The 23056-nt window shown below is 34.9% G+C and overlaps 2 protein-coding genes across 4 annotated transcripts in view; one reads left to right on the top strand and one right to left on the bottom strand.

Annotated features, from left to right (window-relative positions):
- LOC309809112 (CD302 antigen) overlaps positions 1-11150 on the top strand; it is a 128166-nt gene extending 117016 nt beyond the window's left edge. For both annotated transcript variants that reach the window (XM_082629885.1, XM_082629884.1), the window contains 4 exons: positions 2589-2705; positions 3505-3678; positions 4957-4983; positions 8367-11150. In XM_082629885.1, the coding sequence (XP_082486011.1) occupies positions 2589-2705; positions 3505-3678; positions 4957-4983; positions 8367-8569 (521 nt within the window). In that variant the 3' untranslated portion in view covers positions 8570-11150. The remainder of the gene's footprint in view (positions 1-2588; positions 2706-3504; positions 3679-4956; positions 4984-8366) is intronic.
- Positions 11151-11425: 275 nt separating this feature from the next.
- MARCHF7 (membrane associated ring-CH-type finger 7) overlaps positions 11426-23056 on the bottom strand; it is a 42330-nt gene continuing 30699 nt past the window's right edge. Inside the window, exons 7-11 of one of the 2 annotated variants that reach the window (XR_014294807.1) lie at positions 19363-19472; positions 16390-16503; positions 15235-15283; positions 14518-14703; positions 11426-12725 (exon numbers count right to left, since the gene is read on the bottom strand). Coding sequence is in view for 1 of the 2 variants with exons in the window: in XM_082629886.1 (XP_082486012.1) it covers positions 12667-12725; positions 15235-15283; positions 16390-16503; positions 19363-19472 (332 nt within the window). In the remaining variant the exon portion in view is untranslated. The remainder of the gene's footprint in view (positions 12726-14517; positions 14704-15234; positions 15284-16389; positions 16504-19362; positions 19473-23056) is intronic. The other variant, XM_082629886.1, reaches the window with a different exon arrangement.

Below are 23056 nucleotides of genomic sequence, written 5' to 3'. Positions count from 1 at the left end.
TATGCCGTTATTGATTTAATCCTCTAATATTGGTTATTAAATTATTTCCAATCTTCCAGTGTTGTAAATGTGATGAACATCAATGATTGTGCCTATTTGAGCAGAGCCAATGATTGCCTTGCATACATCTTGCCAAATTGTCTCCAAAAAGCTTTTACTAATTTTTACTCCAACTAACCACTTATAAGTTCCTATTTTTCTACACCCTAAGGCAGCACTGTTTAATTGGCACGTCTGAAACTCTTATTTTCATTCTTTTACCAGTGAAATTGCATTTTTCACACACTTCTTGTGTTACATTTCCTTTCGTGAGGGTGAATTGTCTTTTTTTTTTAATTGAAGTGTAGTCGATGTACAATACTAAGTAAGTTACAAATTGAACAATATAGTGATTCACAATTTTTAAAGGTTTTACTCCATTTTTTGTTACTATAAAATATTGGCTGTATTCCAGTGTTGTACAGTATATCCTTGTAGCTTATTTTATGCATAATATTACCTCTTAATCCCCACCCCTATGTTGCCCCCTTCCCCCATCCCTCTCCCCACTGGTAAGCACTAGTTTGTTTTCTATACGTGTCTACTGCCTTTTTAACAGTCTGAGACCAATTTTTTTTTCTTCTATTAAGGTGTTTGCCTGTTATTTTTTATTCATAACAGAGCTTTCGTCTGCCCAGTTTGATTTTCTTCTTTAACAGTATGGTTTGTCTGGGGGAAGATTTTAGGCCCTGTAGTTTTCTTTTCCCCTGTAGTTAAATTTATTTTTTAAGCCTCTTTTAAAAGATGTGAAAGTAATTGCCTAATACAAATTTTCTTACCACGTCATGACCTAATGGCTCTTCCTCATCTCCATATATCTGTTAATTACCAATAAGTTACTGATTTTAGAGTGGTGTCATAAATACAATAGCCTATTATCTAAGTTTCCTATAATTTCTCAGTGTGTTCCCTGGATCAGCAGCACCAGTGTCACCTGGGAACTGGTTAGGAATGTAAATTCTCAGGCCCCATGTTACTTCAGCTAAATCAGAAGCTCTGGGTGTAGGAGCTAACACTGTTTTAACAAGCCCTCCATGTGATTCAGGTGCACACTAAAGTTGGAGAGCCACTGATCCAAGGCAGTATTCCCAAGTTTTTGGAAGCTTTTGTTAAGTTAGGATGATTTTGGAAGAATGTAATTTAATGATAGGAGAGACTTCCTCATCTCTCCATGTAGTACCTGGATTAGTTGTAGTACCCAAAGCTTCCAAGATAACTTTTAAAATGTTTAGGATCAATGACTTCTCCTTGGAAAATTATGAAAATTTTAACTTCTAAAATTACTGAGACTGGAAAGTCATGTTTCTTAGAAACATTTTGATGTTTATTCCTCACTTAGCTGAGTACAGCTGAAAGGATGTATTTTTCCCAGGGGTTAGATGTACCTTCCCCACCAGATTTCTGGTTGCTATAAGCTCTGATGTCATCATTCATTCTTCACTTGCAAAAACATGCAATATCATGAGAGAAACTAACTCCATTAGCATTTTCTCCTTAGTATTATCCAGTTAAGACAGTGGAATGATTTTTTTAATTTGCAAGAGAATCTTTGTTGGGTTAAGAAACAAGATTAAATATATCTGGGAAAAGTGAAGTTACTGCTAATATTTTATAGGGTGCTATGTAGCTTATAGATTGAAAAGATAAAAAATGTGAGACATAAAATATATGTGGCTGCTGCTCTTTACTCAAACCAGGTGAGACAGTACCAGGAAATATCAGCTATCCAATGAGAACAAGGACCAAGGACCTCCTTTATCACTTTCCCTAACCAGGACTTCCCTAAGGGCGACCACAGAGGAAAATATGGGACGGCATAGGCTTCAGGCAGCAGGCACGTGGTGGCCAGTTAAGTGAGGCAGGTCAGAGACCGCTTGTTACTTGAACTTCACTAGGTCTTGGGACTGTTCTGGCAAGTTGCCCTGGTAGTTTTCAGCTCTCCTCAGTGTGGTCAGAGCTACTCCTCCCTATAATTGTGAACTGAGGGCAGGAGGGGCCATGATTGCTAGAGGAAGGGGTAGTGAAAAGTTGAGATGCAGGAAGTGTGTTCTACTGCTCCAGCCTTCCCATGATGTTTTCTTTCCATGTTGTTTATGAGATTACTAACTCTAAGTGAATGAAATAAAAAGTATGATTCTGGGGCTTCCCTGGTGGCGCAGTGGTTGAGAGTCCGCCTGCCGATGCAGGGGACATGGGTTCGTGCCCCGGTCCGATGCCGCGGAGCGGCTGGGCCCGTGAGCCATGGCCGCTGAGCCTGCACGTCCGGACCCTGTGCTCCGCAACGGGAGAGGCCGCAACAGTGAGAGGCCCGCGTACCGCAAAAAAAAAAAAAAAAAAAAAGTATGATTCTGTTCAGTTTATCACATTATCATTTTATTTTTCTCATGAGTATATTATTGTCTCTTCAGAAATGTGCATGATATTTTCAAGCTTAATTTTTTAAAAGGATGTAAAATATAATGTATTATAATAATGTATAATTTGTATATACTTCATGTGATTTTCATTGATTTTGGGAACATGCTGACTTCTCCCTAAAATAATTTCAGGAGCAGACATGATAAGCATACATAATGAAGAAGAAAATGCTTTTATACTGGATACTTTGCAAAAGCAATGGAAAGGCCCAGATGATATCCTATTAGGCATGTTTTTTGACACAGATGGTAAGTGATACTTATACTTAAATTGTTTCTTACATTTTTTTCTTAATGTTAATAAAACTGATAACTTTTAGATTCTTCAATTCTGTAGTTCACTATTTCCTGTGGTTTCCAGGTATTGTATTTTCAGTGTGCACCCATGTACCACAGCTTTCCCCTGAGCAGCTCAATGTGTGTCACACATGAAAGTTAAAGTTGATTCTTTCATCTGGATTAATATATGGTTCTAGACTAAGTATTTCTGTAATATGGTAGGGTAATAAAAATTGGTACTAGTGTCAACAATAGGATGAAGATAGACAACTGTCAGGGTAATACTATGTAAATGTATTTATTGTCACTGTTGAAAATAGAAAGTAATCATTTTCGAAATGAAATGAAATTACTAAGGTTACCATTAACATTTTAACTATTTTCTTGACTATTTCTTCATGAAAATTATATATATATTTTTAATCACAAATGGGATCTTCTTCAGAACCTTTTTGAACCAGTATCTTTTGCCTGTGTACAGGATATATTCCTCCTTCTAATTTAAATCCTACAATTAGAAGTTTAGACCAGACATATCTTAGTAACTTCCCACCTTTAAAACTAGACCCAGGAAATCCCTGGTGGTCCAGTGGTTAGGACTCCATGCTTTCATGCTGAGGGCCCGGGTTCAATCCCTGGTTAGGGAACTAAGATCCCACAAGCCATGAGGCGTGGCCAGAAAGTTTAAAAAAAAATAAAGCTAGACCCTTTCTTTGACTTTAACACATTTTATACTGTCATAATGTTAAAAAATTTCCTTAACTGACAGATGCCAGTTTCAAGTGGTTTGACAAGTCAAATATGACATTTGTTAAGTGGTCAGACCAAGAAGATGGCAAGGATCTAGTTGACACCTGTGCCTTTTTGCACACCAAGACAGGTGACTGGAAAAAAGGAAATTGTGAAGTTTCTTCTGTGGAAGGAACCCTTTGTAAAGCAGCTAGTAAGTATAATTGAAGGCCTTTTTCCATTCTAAGAGAGGTGGGGAAAATAGGGCTGGTTTTAAAATAATTTTCTTTGTGATGTGTGCCTCAATATAAAGAGGAAGTAAGACTTCAGAAGATACTGGGCTGGTTTGTTCCCAAGACTCTTGGAAGTCAAATATGTAATCCTATTACATTTCAGAGGTAGGGCCAGATCATGTGAACCAGGCATACTTTTATTCTATCTGCTTATTCTTAGAGCTTCTAAGAAGTCAAAAATTTCTTATGTTGTTCAAAGGAATCATAATAGCCTCTTTTTGATTTGATTAAACAGTGGAAGTGGTGAAAAATAATCATGGCTGATTCCACAATTCTAATGTTAGCATACAAAGAATTTGATTCAGTACAAGGACATCTTTGATTAGGCCAAGAAAAATTGCATCATAGTTTATAATTTACTGTGGCTTAAAGTATAAGTTTTCTTCTCACACATCACAGTGCTTTCTAATGAACAAAATTATCCTGTCCCCAAATATTTTCATATTATTGTTAAACATTAGACAGTTCTTTTATGTTTTAGAAAGAATTGTTTTCTCACTAAAGACATTTAAATTTCAAAATACGATTTTGGGTTGCTTGAAACAAGACAGAAACAGCCATTTCCCGCATTGCATCCTTAATATTCCCCCCTTCTACTCCAACTGCAAACCAAAACTATACATCTGCCTCCGATTATTTCCTTTCTTTACATCTGGAACTACATACAATTTTTTTTTTTAACTTGCCTCAGCAGGGTTTTTGACTTATCAGTCACACTTTTATGGTAGTAGCATTTGACTTCCAATATTTGTTGGATTTTTAGAAAGTTGGTTCTTTTCATATACGATGCCTCAGGGTACCATTATATAAGCCAAATTTTTAATTAAACTATAACTTCAAAACATCAGAAATAGTGAGCAAGTCTGTACTACCAAGGTAAGGTCACAATTGTATACTTATACTGTTTCTACAGACTTTCCAACCCAAATCCTCTTATTTCCCTCACTTCATCACACTGTCTTTTTCTCGAGTTCCCTTATTCTTTTTCCACCAACTGAGCTAATGAGTTTTTAGCTCTCTACATCCTTTTTAAAAAAAACTGAGTTCAAAACAGATAATACAGACACATGACCAAGCAACAGAAATATGGGTAATACTAAGCTATTAAAGGGTTCGTTTTAAACTACTTTGAAAGTGTTTAGAAGCATTCTTAGAATAAGGCATACTTAAATTAATTATGATTTTCTTTTGTATTCTAGTCCCATATGAAAAGAAATATTTATCAGGTAAGTATGGTCTTTTGTTAAATTTTTCCCACAAAAAAGAATATATTAAGATTCTAGCATATTAAAGTAGTACTGAGACCTCTTTAATTATATGACAGTGTAAAGTAGAACAACTTTTATAAGAATACAGAAAGACTTGACATTTTAAATATATCTGCAAGTTATGTATGAAATGAACATTTTTTTAAAACACCAAATTCTATCTCCTCATTGCTCCATTATCTGTTTTTGCAGGAAATGACTGCATCTTTTGTTAAAAATTTTTTTTCTTATAGTTGTAATTACAGTTCATGAAGAATCTGTCTTAGGGCTTACTAAATGTATTTTTTGGGAAAGGAACAGGTAATATATTTATGTGGCTCCAAAAGCAAAACTATACAAGGCAAACACTGAAAAATCTGTCTCCTCCCTCTGTGCCTCCTTCCATCCTATTTTACCTGAACCCTTATTGGGCACTAATTCAGTTTCTTCTTTAAATGTCTAGTGTTTCTTTTGCCAACATAAACAAATTAAGAGATATGACTTTTTTATTCACTAAATAGTCTAAATATCTCTCCATATCATTACCTATAGATAAATCTTCATTCTTTTTTACAACTGTATACTCATCCATTGTATGGATACATTCAATTATTCACCAACTCCAGACCCCTACTGGGTTGTTTCCAAACATTTGCTATTACTACAGTGCTGCAAGGAATGAATCACCTTGCACAAACATGTTTATCTTAGATTCCCTGAAATATAACTGCCGTATTGAACATGAATATATAACTTTGATCAATACTGATAGTTTCAGAGAAATTGTACCATTTTGCATTCCCCAAAATAATGTATGAATGCCTGTTATATTTTTGCAAATTGTGTAGCATAGTTTTTAACCTCCATATTTTTGATGTGTAATTAACTGAGGATAAAATGCACAATCTTAAATGTACACTGTGATGGTTGCTTATGTATATACCTGTATAACCACCACTCAAATCGAGATAGAACATTTAAAGATAGAACAAAATTCCCGCATGCCCCTCCCAATAAATGCCCACCCCACCAGCATCCACCCCACAGGCAACCACTACTGATTTCTATCACCATAGGTTAGAGTTGTTTGTTCTTGAACTTCACGTAAGTGTAAGTTTTTCAGTCAGAATATTTTATTCATCAGTGTTGCACATATATATTGTACTTTTTCTATTGCTGCATACTACTTTATAAACACACCATAATTTGTCCATTCTCCTATGGATATTTGATCATTATTAGTCTGGCATGAATGTGATCACACTATGAACATTCTCATACTTTTTTTTTTGGACCTTTGTTCTCCTTTTCCTTGAGAGTGAAATAGCCATAGGGTAGCTAATAATGTTTAGCATTATTAGAAATAATCAAATAATGTTTCAAAGTGGTTGAACCATGTTAACATTCCTGCTGACAAGTTCCATTTGCTCTACGTCCATCCGATGATGGTCTTGTCAGTCTAATTTTAGCCATTCAGATGGGTATGTAGAGTGATCTTATTATTATTTTTTTTTTGCGGTACGCTGGCCTCTCACTGCTGTGGCTTCTCCCGTTGTGGAGCAGAGGCTCAGCGGCCACGGCTTACGGGCCCAGCCGCTCCGCGGCACGTGGGATCTTCTGGGACCGGGGCACGAACCCGTGTCCCCTGCATCGGCAGGCGGACTCTCAACTACTGCGCCACCAGGGAAGCCCGAGTGATCTTATTTTAATTTCCCTGATGAAAAATGATGTTGAGCACCTTCACACATTTATTAGCCATTTGGGTATCTTCTTTTATAAAATGCCTATTCTTTTGCCCTTATTTTTTCCTTAATATCATGATTACTCTCTCAGTTTGGAGCTTGCTATGACAGAAGAGGAGGAAAGGAGTGTTTATGGGTTCAGTGGGTTCATGTGTATATAGGAGAGTTAAATCCTCACTCTTCTATAAGATGAACATAACATCTTTAAAAAAAATCAAGCAAAGCACCACCTCACACTCATTAAGTTGGCTATCAAAAAGAAAAAAGGAAGAAAGGGAGAGAGAAAGAGAAAAAAAGAAAGGGAGGGAGGGAGGAAGGAAAGGAAAGAAAAAAAAAACCGGACTTCCTGGTGGTCCAGTGGTTAAAACTCTGTGCTTCCACTGCAGGGGGCATGGGTTTGATCCCTGGTTGGGGAACTAAGATCCCACATGCTGCACGGTGCAGCCAAAACCAAACCAAACCAAACCAAAAAACAAAACAGAAAATAACGTGTTGACAAGAACGTGGAGACCGTGGAACCTCTGTGCACTACTGATGGGAATGTAAAATGGTGCATCCGCTGTGGAAACAATACAGGAGCTTCCCCAAAAATTTAGCACAGAATTACCATATGATCCAGTATATACCCAAAAGATGTGAAAACAGGGACTTGAACAGAATTTAAACAACCATGTTTATAGCAGTATTATTCTCAGTAGCCAGGAAGGTGGAACCAAATCAAGTGTCCATCTACAGATGAATGGGTAAGTAAAACATGGTATATACATACTATGAATATTATTCAGCCTTAAAAAGGCAATTCTGACACATGCTACAACATGAATGAACCTGGAGGACACTAGGCTAAGTGAAATAAGCCAGTCACAAAAGGACAAATACTGTATGGCTCTAATTATTTGAGGTACCTGGAGTAGTCAGCCTCAGAGACAGAAGGTAGAATGGTGGTTGCCAGGGGCGGGGGAGAGAGGGGAATGGGGACTTAATGTTTAATATAGTTTTCAGGTTTGCAAGATGAAAGTTCTATAGTTGAATGGTTGTGACACAGCACAACAATGTAAATGTACTTAATGCTACTGAACTGCACACTTAAAAATGGTTAAGATGGTAAATTTTGTTATGCATATTTTACAATTAAAAAAATTTAAAAATAAAGAGCAGTATAAGCATGCATGGAGGCAAATAACAGAAGTAACAAGAGTGGCTGCTTTGAGGAATGGTAATTAAGGGTGAGTAGTAGTAGGGCAGGAGGGACACTATTTTCATTACATACCCTTTAGAACTATGAATTTTAAGCTATGCACATGTATACTTTGGATAACATAAAATGATATATGCAAATAGAAATATATGGTGAAACCCTCTGTGTGGATAATTTTAGGATCTTAAAGTAGACTGGAGACCTCCAAAGTTTATTTCAAATTTTGAAGTATGGCAATTATTCAAGCTAAGAAATATAAATCTTGATAGGAATGTGTGTAACTGTTTTTCTAACCAATGTGAGAAATTCTCAAAATAGTGAAATATTTATGTGATGAAACTATATTTGTGCTCCCCAAAAAGCAATACTATCAACTTGTGTATCCTGATTTCCCATATTTTCTTTTGTCTTTTCCTTTTCAGATAACCACATTTTAATATCGGCTTTGGTGATTGCTAGCACAGTAATTTTGACAGTTTTGGGAGCAGTCGTTTGGTTCCTGTACAAAAGAAGTTTGGATTCTGGTTTCACCACAGTTTTTTCAGCTGCACCCCAATCACCTTATAATGATGACTGTGTTTTAGTAATTGCAGAGGAAAACGAGTATGATGTTCAATTTGACTAAGGTTCTGGAAATCTCAGATTAAGACATCAAATACCTTGACAGTGATTCCTATGCAAGATTTTAATATAAAACCTAACAATGAAAATCATGGTTTTTATGATGTATTACCTAATTCCAGTAACATTCACTATTCTCATGTAATCACTGACTGTGACAAAAATTAATCTTTAGGATTATAAGAACAAAGTTTTTTAAAAAGGAATAATCTTCTTAGATATAATTTAATGGTTTTAACCACCTCCCCAAATGCACCTTTCACTTGAATGAAGGAAACCTTAAAGCCCAAGTATTAACAGTAAATCAGGTAAAAACCAAAACAAAACAAAAAAAACCCAAAAAAACCCAGTCTACTTGTTTTACCTCCTCCATCTTCCCTCCCAGAGTTGAACCACCTTAGCTTATAGTTGAATTAAAAAAAAAAAGAAAAATTCTACTTGTCACTGTAATTTTAGCAATCACTAGGTCTTTAGTAATTTCTATGGTCTTGCTCCTTTATCAATAAGATATTGAGAATAAACCTGCCTTAAAATAGATTCTCTACATTTAGATATCACTTATGTTGGTTACTCTGATAATTCCTCTAGTATTTCCATCTTCATGATTTACATGTAGAAAATTTTACAGATTTTTAACACCCCATATGCCACGTAATTATACAGTTTCAGTACTTTTAGAACACTGTTTTGGACCACAAACAGTATTTAGCACTGATCATAAATGGTCAGGATTTCAGTAAGAAAGATTTAATAAATTTTGTGAAACAAAAAAAATGACAGCCATACCAGGAAGGTGTGGAGGAGGCTGGCATTGCGGGTAACTCTTGGGTCAGTGTCCTTCAAGGATTTTTCTCCTACCACCATATCTGTTCCTATATATCCCATGCTCCCCAAGCCTTGATGAAGTTTATCATTCAATGACACGAAACCTGTGTAAGCAATAACTGCAGAGAAAAACTAAATACTACTGTAGTGATCATGTTCAAAGTTTTCAGTATGTGTATTGTACATTTTAAGACGATGGTGAAGTAATCATTTGGGGGGTAAAAATGAAAATGGAAGAAAGCTGAAACAACAATGATTTCTTTAGCAACTTAAAAACACAGTATTATTAGAAAAGATAATGTATGTACTTCACATAAAATTGTATTTACTATATGTAGAAACTTGGAAGTGCGAGGAAAGTAATCTCTCTCCCTAACGCATATCCCATCAATCATCTTATGGGAATACTTTTCATATGGATAGAGACACTATCTCTCAAGGTTGACCAGTGGCAACGAAGTCCTAGCTTGCGCCGTCTGTTTCCACTGGCCACCATGAATCAGAAACATCCCTCGTCACAATTAATGGCAGTTTTCTTAATAAGACATGAATAACTGCAAAGTGAATAATGTGACTATGTGGTACTAAAAAACAAATTTTATACTAGGTGTTATTACAAAAGTTATGCACTGTAAAAGCTTTGAGATTTTGTGTATTGATTGAGATATCTATTTTATTACTGATAGAGTATTAATAGTGCTGCTAATCGTGAACATTAGACTGGAATTCCTTAACTGCTTTTGCTACTCAAATTCTACCACTCCTTTAAGAACTGAGGCCAGCCATCTGTTCCTTAAAGCTTTGTTAACTATCAATCACAGATCTTTACAGTATCTAATACAGTAGCCACTAGCCACATGTGGCTGTTTAAATAAAGTTCATTTCCTCAATTGCACCAGCCATATTTCAAATGCTCAGATCACATGCAGTTAGGAGCTACCACGATGGGCAATGCAAATTATAGAACATTTCCATTATCATAGAAAGTTTCAGTGGACAATGCTGCTCTAGAGTCTCCCCTTCCACTTCTACATAACTAATTTTCTTCAGTTCATTTCAATAACTTCTACCTAATAATGACAGCTCTACCAAAATGGCTTTTTTAACTGATTTAATTTTCCATGTTTGATTTTATTTTCAAACAAGTCCTTAAAGACCCCGGTAATGCAGTGCTAATCTTAATTCTCTTTATGTATCTGAACATCTGTAGTAGGCCCTTGTATCTATTTGGTGGTCAACAGATAACTGAATCATTCAAGTCTGTATTTATGTTTAATAATAACAGTAACATTAGCATGTCTGTTTACATTCAGAAATGTATAAACTGCTTTCTTCAAACATCTTGGTTCTACCCAATAATGACGATGTAATTCTTATGTTTGGCAACTGTTAACTACTATCATTACTTTTAGCTACCATTTACTTTTAACTACATTTTCTTAGGAATTTGCAATCTTACATTCTTAGGAATTTGAGTAGTATATGGTCTCTATTTTGTTCGGAATTTAAAAGTGATACCAATGAAAGATTTTTCTTATTCCCTCTAACTCAAATTTACAGGACATAAGAAGCTAATACAATACTGAAATACTAAGTGGTACAAAGGAACTACAAGAATACTATAAAGCCCAAGCCACTGTCTGTATCTCTGTCATTTAGCAGTTAATATAGCAAAACCATAAATAAACTGTATGCACACCAATGCAATGTTTTCTACCATTTACTTACAATTTTTAAATAAAAAATTTTGTGGGTTAAGACACTGCATTTTCATGCTGAGTTCTATTAAAAGCATAAATGTTTCAAATTCAAAGCATCCCTAAAGACCTGTAGAATAGATACTGATACTGGCATCCTTAAATTTTGCGTATCTGCTTTAAGGAAGGCAACGCAAAGATAACAGGCAGAAGTTGAACAAATGTTTTAGAAACAATTATATTTCATATAAAATGGGATTTAAAATAAGATTCTTGGCTATAAGGTTTGAAGGCTTCTTTGAGTACCAGTTTAAAAGGAAACATTTGAAACTATAAAGTAAATCAATCAGTATGCACTTTATTTCAAGCCGAAGTTTTACATTAAGACCAACAATCTGACTGAATGTGGGCAAACTGTTGATTCACATGTGAGAAATTACACGGTTTCTATTTAGGTTCTGAAAAAGTAGCTTGACAAAAGACTTTATTTAACCTGAAACCCGCCTGAAGGCGTTTTTAAGTGTATCCTAAGGGTGTTGACAGAGAAAATATACAGTGTTATGGACATATACACAACTCAGGACCACAGTATGGTGAACAGTTAATGTTCATCTCTTCTCTAAAGGTAGTGAAAAATATTAAGTCATCAAATAAATGCTTAGAATTACCAAGAAACAGTTAAAAATGACCAGGATCCAAACAGTTTATATCATATTTATCTATAAAGTGACAATACTAAAAAACATTGAAAACCAGTGTTTTAAACTCTGAATGTGGGATTTAAAAATATTTCATTAACTTGAGACTGCAATAATATTTTTAACCAAATAGCATCTGACTGGCAATTCTGACATAATTTACAGCTGTAGTATTCCTAAAAGGAATATCTACATACTATGGCCTATCAAATATAATCTGCATTTTGCATATCAATACAAAAATTCACCCATTGTACACTTTATATATTTTAAAAATTAGACTTCATTGCTAAGTGAATTTAGAATTCAAATTAAATTTGGAAACCTAATATAATGAATGCTCTTCTTAACTTTCTCCCCATTCTTTTTTTTTTTTAAACACTGGAAGCAAATGATTATGAAAATGAGACCGCAACTTAAGGCATTTTAAAAAGAAAAATAGGTGCCATTTGGCAATTTATTCTAAAAGCATATTTTGTCCCAATTTTTTCACTAACGAGACTAAAACACCCAACCTTTTTTCATAAATATAACTACAGTAATCACAACACAAAAAACGGCTGTCAGCATTGCTTATTTAAAACAAGGGTAACACTTTCCCCACTCATCTAAAAGAAAAATACTTTTGATTACCAATTTATAAACATCAGATTCACTGGCCATGTTAAAAGGCCCAGCAGAATTTTAATTCAGCAACACTTGAGAATGAACATATATATACATGCATAATATGTGTGTGTGTATATATATATATATTTTTCATTCTATATATATATAGACAGTAAATGTATTCAATAGGTATTCCCCAGAAAATTAATTCATACTTAATTGCCAGTTTTAATAAACACTGTTCACAGATCATCCATTTGTCTCATATGAAGTTAGGCAATATCAAATGTTCTGTTATGGTCTCCATCTTCTTCAGAATCATCCTCTGAAGCTGTTGAAAGAAAACAGGATGATCAAGAATGATTTTAAGGGGGATGAGAATGGAAGTGTTAAGTATGAAGCCAGAACAGCAATGACTTGTACGATAAAAACCCCAATGTAGTATATGCCAGGGTTAGGGTGGTCTGACTGTGGGTGAGGTCCGTCTACAACGCTCCCACCCCCACACTTTTTTCTTCTGTTAGTTTTTATTAAAATGAAAATGTTTAAAAATGTGGTTCGAGAACATCTAAAAAGTTTCTGAGATCAATTTGTGTTCATAGTAGCTAATGAGAAATACACTAGAGAAAGAAAAAGTAAACTTAAGGCAAGTGCTCTCACACACCTGAGTAGAATCTGGCTTATTACCGCTGCATGTTTGATGTATCCAATGAGAATGAAAAAAAATGTACATAAATAATAGGTTATGGGTGTTCTTGAAATTTACATCAGAGCTATGTCTATACAATGCCAAGAAAAAGCTCTATTTAGTTAGTCAAAAAAGCTTTATATAGACACAGCCTAAGTTAATATAATTGGATTTAGTAAAAACCTTTTGTTGAGATATTCCTATGCCTCCACGTTGTCAGAAATTTGTCACTCTTGCAACATGTCCGACCTCAATTTATTTTAGAGTCATTAGCGGCTCAAGAGTTTAATATAAAACTTCCATGAACGTCTTTAAGAAGGACACAGTAAGTACAAGACTATGTAACTGTCTGCATGTGAAGGAAAACAGAAGTTCACTAAACATCCTACCAGCATTTCCCCTATTATCAAGGGCAGAAAGGTTAAATGTACACTCTTGTATTTAATACTGGACAATTTAAGGGCAACCAGCAAATGGAATCAACAAGAAAATTTTATGCAACACATATAGATGAAACTTCAATCTCCATATATTTACCTTGCAGAAATTTAAAATCCATTTTAAATAAATATCACGTATATAGTTAGCTCATGAAGAGTAAATCCTATGCTTAACTTTTATGCAGTATCATGGAGAAATGTCAAACTAAAAAATAAAATAGCTTTTCAGAGAATTTCTCATGTTTTCTATTGGATTAACTCTACAGAAGAAAATTCAGTCAGAACCAATTTTCAGAATGTATTAATACTCTAGTACTTAGCAGTTAACTTGTAGCACCCACATCTTTCACTCTCAGTTGAGTCTGGGTATATATTTCAACTTCATCTTTTCCCTCTCATTCACATGTTGGGAGTAGACCCTCCTATATGTTTAGAAAACTAAATTCTAAATGAGAATGTTAGTTGAAAAAAAGCAATCTGGGGAAAATGTACACTGCAACAAATTACTCTCATCACATTTGACAAAGTATCAATTATAATTTACAAAAGACAGAGCTAATCTTTGTATTAGCTAACATGATGGATCTGAACTAAGAAGGTATGAAGGAAAAAAAGATCTACACTAAAGAAGTCCCACTTTATTATACCATTTGATTCCTTTATATACCATTTCCACACATACTAACTAAAATTGTGAAAATGCATTACCTAGTTGTACCTCTAATCCTTTTAAAACTTGAAAAAAACCTTACTTCAAAGGATGCTAAGCTTTCTCTAGAGGTAAAAATATTATGCACACTACAGGTTAACAGTCCAAGTATTTTGAAGATGAGTATAGAAGATAATCAATTGGAGAATACATATATAAAAACACTTCAAAGAGTGTACTGGAATCTGATCATGGGATGCCAGTTGCTTTGGGTGAAAAAGCACAATAGGTAGGGTAATCTTGGATTCCCAGGAACTGTTCCAGAGCCACCAATATCTGTGCCCACCTGGTATGAAGCACCCTGGAGGTTGTAGGACTTTGAGAAGAGGGTAAGCTGTGCAGATGCCTGTAAAGATTTGGGCATTAAGTGCCTTCACATAGGAGCCCAGGCAGAAGTTCTAAAGCTGGAACGTGATCTTAAGAGATTGGAGCTGCTGGCGGAGCTGGCTGCCTATTAAAGGTCCATGAGGACCTGAACAAGGAGCAAAAAAAAAAAAAAAAAAACTATGGCTTCTGTTAGGGACTCAGAATTAGGACTCTCACCATTATATTCCTAGAACTATATATAAACCCAGGGAACACCTTCTATGACCTAACAAAGCTAAAGAACAAGTAAAATTTCACACACAAAAAAATCTAAAGAAGTGTGTTTTGATTAGTAGTTAAATGTCTTCTTTTAAAAAAGTGTTAACATTAAAAGTGTTAAAATTAAGGTGATTAAATATATTTTTTTATTTTAAATAAAATATCGATGGTTAAAATAACACCCTTCCATACATTAAAATTAATTTAATTTTTAAAAAATAGGCTCTTGAAAAACTAGTGTCAGTTGCCCAACCCATCTTTTCCAAATCAATTATTCTGGTATTATTAAGCCTATAAATGAAGCTCTAATTTGGTAGAAAGAGTATATATATATATATATATATATGTAGGTTTTGCTCTGTGGGTTTAATTTGCAAAAGTAAATTCAACAAGTCTGGGGAGGGGAAATTCCACCTACTTTCGAGATCTTCCATATGTGCCTGAAGAGTTCTTGCAAGGTTAATAAACTAGAAACAATGCAGAAAGAAATACAGTAGTTTAAATGTAGCAAATGGTTCTAAAGAGAGAATCAGTATAAGAGATTCATTTCTACTTAAAAGTCAAACATAATTTTAAGCCTTCAAATAGGGGGTCTTTCTCCCCCCACATCAAAACTTACAAGCTTAAGGATATGATTTTTTTAATGTCTTATATAATCATTATTACCTATGTAAAAATCATATATTAATCATGTAGAAATTGGGAGCAGATATAATATAATATTCTATGAATACCGCTGTCTTCTTGCATCGATATAATACTTTCAAAAACTATGGAGAAAAAAAAATTAAACCTCTGCATTTTGGACCCAAGTGAATTTTAGTGGTCAGTTAAAATGATAAATCATCACCAAGAGAACATCTATATAAAAAATAGTTTGAAGGATGTGTTTATGAACACATTTCAAGATATTAGGTGTTCAGAATGCTACTGTAATGAGATATAGACTCAAGCTTGTCCCTGCTACATAAAATGGGCAAGACAGTAGAGTATAAATTTCCATAACAGTAGCATTTTATTAAAAATACCTAACAAACAGCTAGCTTAAGTGTTAAATTAAGGCAATAGTGTATAGACTAAATACCAAATAGTCCAGATCTTAAGTAGTTTGAAATATGGAGGCTTAAAAACTACTACACCGGTAATCTTTTACAAGATAGTAACAAATATATCGAAGTTAATTTCCCATACTCTTTCAGTTTTTGGAGTTCAATTTCAGGTTTCTAAGTTAAAATACTGAATCTTGTTTTTGTTTTTTAATTAAAAAGAGCATTTTCCTTAGTACTTCCAATTCTGTCCCTGTTTTTCACTGAAATATATTCCAATCACCTTCAAGAGCTAGACAATTACTTCTTTTTCTAGAACAGCTTTATGAGAAAATCAGGCTGCTTGATACAGAGGTAAGGCAGACAGCAATTTCTATTAAATCTACAGTACCTTTAATTTTAAGAAAGATTTTAATGTAAGAACTCCCCAAAGGAAATAGACTGTGAACATATAAAACAATCTGCTTTCCAAAGCAAAGACTTGTTGCATCACATCCTCCCTTTTCCCCTGCTCCAAGGTTACTTACTCGGACACGTGTGCTTGGTTCATTCGTATTTCCCATCATATCAGAAAAGCTTTGTTCGCACAAGTGCAATAACACAACTAGGTAGAGACCAGAGCTGATAAACTCATACTCAGCCTTCAAAAGGGAAGCAAACGAGAAAAGGAAGAATATGGAGAATGAAAAATTAATAGACAACACACTGACATCCAAAGTATACTGAGAAACTAGAGGAAACGTATTCATATCCAGTCTTAGTAAGAGATACAGCATCATCTATTAAACCAAGAAATAAAAAGTTACCCTCCATAATTTCATAATTTTACTAATACTGTTAAGGTGTACAAATAGGTGTGTGAATATCCTCTTTATTTTCATACAGTCTTCTTTTATGTAATTTATATAAAAGTGGGACTTTTAACTCATTTGATGGTAGAATGAATGCTCTGGTTCTATCAAGTTATAATGCGCCTAACAGATTTTATTAATACAAATGGCTATAAATGTTTACTTAAAATTATCATTTCATCTATAGCTAAATCAATAAATTATACAATTAAAACCTAGTCAAATGGGTCAAGTGTTTATTACATAATATAATTAACTTTAAGGCAACAGCAAATATAAAAATGAACTAATAAAGGTAATAGAGTAACTGTTCTTCGTATCATTCACATAGAAATTTATAGTGGGTAAAAACTGTCCTTTGGTTCAAAATTGTTGTTCTGAAGCTAAGAATACAAGTCATGAATATAGTGTTATTAAAAATCTAATCTATCCTGTAATTTTTATACAATGAACTACCTGTAAGTTGTACCATTTTTGGCAATTAACTCATCTGAAGTTAAGAACTATACGTTCTTAGTAACAACTTCAGCAAGTAATTGGTTATCAGATTCCACAGAGCATTCAAGAAATTTGAAATTGACTTATTAAAACTCTCTTTAAATATTCACTTACTTTTCTTATTTTTAACTTAAAAGGAAATAAATTTATGTCCTCAAAATTTTTTAATTTTAATGCTTATCACCTTGAAAAAATTGAAGCCACTGGACAATGAGGAAATAAACTGCATTAAACTAATCATTTCAAATGACAGTAGTTCTTGGGGCCCCCAGAATCCAAGGTTCACACAGAACAAAGAAGTTAAAGCCAGGAAGCTTAATCAAGACTGTCATTGCTTTTACAATGACTCCACCTAATATTTCCTCACACTTAAATTTAAGATTGTGGGGTCATTAAATCCTTGGAGAACCATGAAAACATTCCTGGTTGAATCGAAATGCCAAAGAACCACCTTTAAGAGACATGATGGAGCACCTAGAGAAGGAAGAATGGCAGAAGAAAACCATCCTTTGAAACCTACTCTCATTTTGAGAAGATGAAAAAAAATGTTTTTCTTTCCATCGTTCTATTTTTACATACTCTTTCCCCTGTTCTTTAAAATATCAATGCTCAGCTGTCTAGAGAGACTCCTTAGGGATTTAAGACAATTCCTTGATGAAAACACTACTCTCTTTGGACAAGTGGTTCATTAAAGAATAAAGTAATAATTAGTATGAATAGCATCTATGCTACATCAATTGCCTTAATGGTTCATTAATTAAATCAGTGATTCTTAACCTGGATCTAAGTAATCAGCTTCAAAGGATCTGGGAATCCCTTAAATCATATACAAATATTGTGTCTTTGTATATTTTGTTAGGAGTGTGATTTTAATCAGATTTTCAAAGGGTATTCATTATTCCCACATTTTAAAAGTAAAAGGTGTCCATAAAAGATCATGTTGCTTGATTCCATTTATATGAAATATCCATAATGGATAAATCCAGAGAGACAGAAGGCAGTTGGAGGTTGCCGAAGGAAGGGGGGCACAGGGAGCAACTGGTTAACGGGTACAGGATTTTCTTTAGGAGAGATGAAAGTGTCTTGGAAGTAGATGGCGGTGGTGGTTGCACAACATCGCAAATATACCGAATTGTTCACTTTAAAATGATTTTTATGTTTATGTGAACTTTACCTCTATCAAAAAAAGGGGGGTGTCCACTACTCCTTAAAGTGTTTTTCAAGCATTCATGCATTCTCCCACCATCATATCTCTTTTTATAACAATTATGCTAAGCACACTTGGAGAGTACGGCTCTTGAGTCATCCTTGTAATCTCCTTTAACATCTTTTTTCCCCAGAATTTTCCTTTAGGAGGAAGAAAAGGGGGAAAATATTGAACTCTTCATTCTACCTATCTAAGCATCTCAAAAAATGTTTTTAATTTAAAACTTCAAGAAACAAAAATTAGTGACCAAATCATTAGGAGGAAAACAGTTATCAATAATACCCCAAAATCTGAGAAATGAGAAGAAAATATTTGAAATAAAATTTAATAAGATCAGATTATTCATTATATGAATAGACTATAATGACACAAATACTAAAAGAAAACTTATAAACAATGTGAACTTGGAATAAAAGATTTCATAAGTAAGTTGTTCAACATAAAGTTGGAGATAGGAATGAGGAGAGTGGAGGGAACCAGGATAGTAGAACATGGGGGCAGATAGGCACATAAAAAGCTGTTCCTAACATAAAAAAAAAGGAAGGAAGGGAGGGAGGGATGGAGGGAGGAAGGAAAGAAGGAAGGAAGAGGATGAAGATCCAGGGCTTGGTGTTTCAATCATGTTCTAGGACTAAGAGGTATTCACAACTGAGACAGCTCTTAGCATGCCTATTTGGGGACCACTTAATAAGCCTTTATTTTCACTTTTATTTAGGAACCATATAATAAATTTTACCCTAATAATTTAAAACCTGTGACTTGCTTTTTTGCCTTTCACTTTTATAGGAAAGTAAAGAAAAATTATAAAATCATACCTAATGCAGTAAATGAAAATTGTTATTTTAATGCAGGTTTTCTGACCATGATTTAATCTTTTCTTCAAGAGTTGTCCTTTAAGCACAGAATAGACACTTACCAAGGTAAATTAGGCAAAATATACTAACTTGTTCATTTGCATGAGCTCTATGTAGTTCATGAATATCAAAATCCTCCAGGTTAAGCTGCAACTTCTCTTTACAGAGTTCACAGGTGGTTACAGCCTCTAGCGAAGAACCTGGTAAAAAATTACAAGTAAAGCTTAATTTTGCAGGGTCTCCACAAAACATTTTTCCTTGTAGGTTTAAGCTTAGAATACAGAAAACTGAAAGGAAGGCAGGGAGGAAGAGATAGCAGGGAGACTGTGCTACGACCATAAACCAGTAATGTCTCCTAAAATAATCAATAACACCTGATGTGCATGTCAAGTCCTACTCTGTGGTACCTAAGCCTCCACCCATTATTTGTGGTTTCCACCGCCCCCCAGATGCTCATACATTTTGATATGGGAAGCTGACAATGGAATGTTATCTGTACTTCCTACTTCCTTCTTAAGTACTCTCGCAAGATGCCAAGAAAACATGGTATCTAAAACAACTAGTTACATATACTCAGGCTAGTATCTTTAATGTGACAACATATACTAAGACCTTCTGTGGTCTAAGAAATGTGTCTTCCCTGCAGGACAGAAGGCAAAAAAAGGGATCCACCTTTGTTCAGATAAAAACAGCTCCCCTCCGCCATGAAAAGAATGAAGTCCTTATACATGCTACCACTAAGTAAAATAAGGCACAAATAAGATACAAAAAGAACAAATGTTGTATGATTCCACTTGTAAGAAATATGTAGAATAAGCAAATTCACAGAGAAAGTAGATCAGAAGTTACCAGGGGCTGGGGAGGAGGGGGAGAAGGGTGTTAGTGCTTAATGGGTATAACATTTCTGTTTAGGATGACTTAAAAGTTTTGTAAATAAATAGTGGTGATGGTCACAAAACATTTGGAATCTACTTCATGTCACTGAATTATATAGTTAATAATGGTTAAAAGGGTAAATTTCATGCTATATCAATATATATTTTACCACAATTAAATAAAATTCCGCCTGCCCTATAGGCACTCAACATTTGGTTAACTCCTAAGCTTCTGGCTCCAATTAAGTAGGTCTTGTCTAATTAAATATATAGCCATTTTCCCCCTTGTGTTTACTTTTAGACAGGGTTTTAAAATGAAAAAAATGTAATAAAAATTAGAGCAAGTCATGTGCATAAACAAGATAAAGATTTAGATTCAATTTACCTAACATTTACTGAGTGCTTGTTATGTGCCAAAATAGATTAGAAGTTCTGGAGATTCTAGGATAAGTCCATAGAATTATGACCTGATGGAGAATATAAAGAATGTGAAACTTTAGAAGGCTTTCTCTTATCAGACATTTATTTTCTGATTCAGAAGCAGGAAAAATGTGATGGTCATAAAATATGGACACTGGATATCATTAAAACAAAGTCTTACAAAGCGAAAGAGAGGCATGAACATATATACACTACCAAAGGTAAGGTAGATAGCTAGTGGGAAGCAGCCGCATAGCACAGGGAGATCAGCTCAGTACTTTGTGACCGCCTGGAGGGGTGGGATAGAGAGGGTGGGAGGGAGGGAGACGCAAGAGGGAAGAGATATGGGAACATATGTATATGTATAACTGATTCACTTTGTTATAAAGCAGAAACTAACACACCATTGTTAAGCAATTATACTCCAATAAAAATGTAAAAAATAAAAATTAAAAAAAGATAGCTTCAGTTTTAACCAAAAAAAAAAAAAAAAAACCACAAAGTCTATCACATCTTAGGGTTTCATTTTTCTCTTCCATGGAACAAGTGGCCTACCAAAGTTGTTCAAAAAGGCCATTCGCAGGTGGGAGGAACCCATTTATCCCTACAATCTTTAATCCAGGACTCTGTCCTTTACACTCCACCTCAATCAGTAGGCCCTGACTGCATCTGCCTAAACTTGTACTAGACATATTCTATTCATCTTTGAACATCCTGTAGAGTTTTAACAGTCCATATATAGTAGCTGCCTAATAAATGTTTAAATGAATCTCTACCAGAGAATCACCTACCAGATGGGGTCTTTATGAAAATACGAGAAAGCCTTGTGGAAACTTAAAAGGAAGGTTCAGTTCTTGAGATATTAACATTCATTTGACCATGAATACTTATTATTACCTTTAAAACCTATTTAATTGAGTACTTACTATGAGTTTCTCACAATACTGTGAGAAACTATTCACAAACATCATCTCATTTGACCTTAACAACAAGCTATTACTCAATTTTATTCATGATGGAACTGAGGCTCAACCCCAGACCTACTTAAAAATGTTTAGGAATGGATCTGAGGCATCTATGTTTTTAAAAACTCCAATGGTTAATATTTTGATCAGCAACCAGGGTTCAGAACCAATGTTAAAAGAGACTTACTCAAAATCCTGCAGTTAAGTGTTGGAGTCAATATTCCAACCTAAGCATGTCTAACTCCAAAAATCCAATGTTCTTAGACAATATATTGCATTACCTGTTTTCCTGCCTACATAATACTAACAATCCTATTGCAAATATAACAGAAGGTGAGTCAAGTTGTTTTTCATTTTGGTAATACCTAACATTTCTGGACCCTTGCTAAGTGTCAAGAACCATGCTCAGCGCTCATTTTATCTTAATAACACCCCAGGGTGGTGACTAATAAAGCCTATGAGGCTGTCATAACACTATACAGCCAAGAAGAGGCTGCTACAAGTAAGACAGCCCATCCCACAGATTTGGGATCAGGTTAGGTTAGAAGAAAAGATAACCCCCTACCCCAAGGAGGCCTTTGCTAACCTTGCTGCAGGAAAAAAGTTTCCCACTAGCCTCGTAATCTCCAGTTTGAATAGGTTACTCAAACTCCTCCAACAGATTATTAAAATTAATACCATCATACCTCACAACCTGTTTGCCTATGCTACCCAGCTATCATCATCAGACTGTCCTTTTCACACAATTATGTACATTTATTACTCTGATCTAATTTCCCACCCTACTAGTCACATTCTTCCCCTACCAGTAACATTTCACTAGGTCCTCTGGTACTCAATAGTCTAACATTAAATTCCTCTTAACCAATCTCCTTTACGAATTATCTCTTCAACTTCAAGCCTGAACCACAGTGCCTCACAAACTGATACATACTCTTCTGCAGCCATTTTTTTCCCCACAACGCTTTGTACCTCAGGACCAAGAAATAGGGATAGATGCCCCCTCCCCACACCTACTGCTGTTTTGAAACTCTAAGTCCCTCCTCATTCATTAATGACTTTAGCATGTCTCTTCTTTACCCAACTTACTTCTTGGCTATTTCAACATGCACGTAAGACCACATTTGATTCTGACTTCCTCAACATCCTTGCTTCCAATATTACCCTTCCCCACCTAAGCCACCTACTTTATGGTCATACCCTTGACCCTGTCATTGCAGTGTACTGCACTACTCCTAAAATCCGTATTTTAAGCATCCTCTCCTGTGCATCTACAACTTTTCATCATTTTAGCTCACCTACTCTGGCAATTCTCTTCAATGTCACTGAGATTCAAAGACACTGACTCTACCACTTCTCACTATCCACTTCCTAATGTCCTTACTCCCTTCCTTATTTTGTCTAATTTCCAGGCTCACCACAACTACAGCCTTACAAACACCCTTAACTCCCTTCATCATACTTGCCTGGCAAAGGTCCCAACCCCATGGAACTCAAATCCTCATCTGTATCCACGTATCTGAA

The sequence above is a fragment of the Mesoplodon mirus genome (genome assembly GCF_964341445.2).
Source record: "Mesoplodon mirus genome assembly, chromosome: 8".
NCBI classification, from domain to species: Eukaryota; Metazoa; Chordata; class Mammalia; order Artiodactyla; family Ziphiidae; genus Mesoplodon; species Mesoplodon mirus.
Note: the sequence above shows the minus strand (reverse complement) of the source record. Positions and strands in the feature narration are given on the sequence as shown.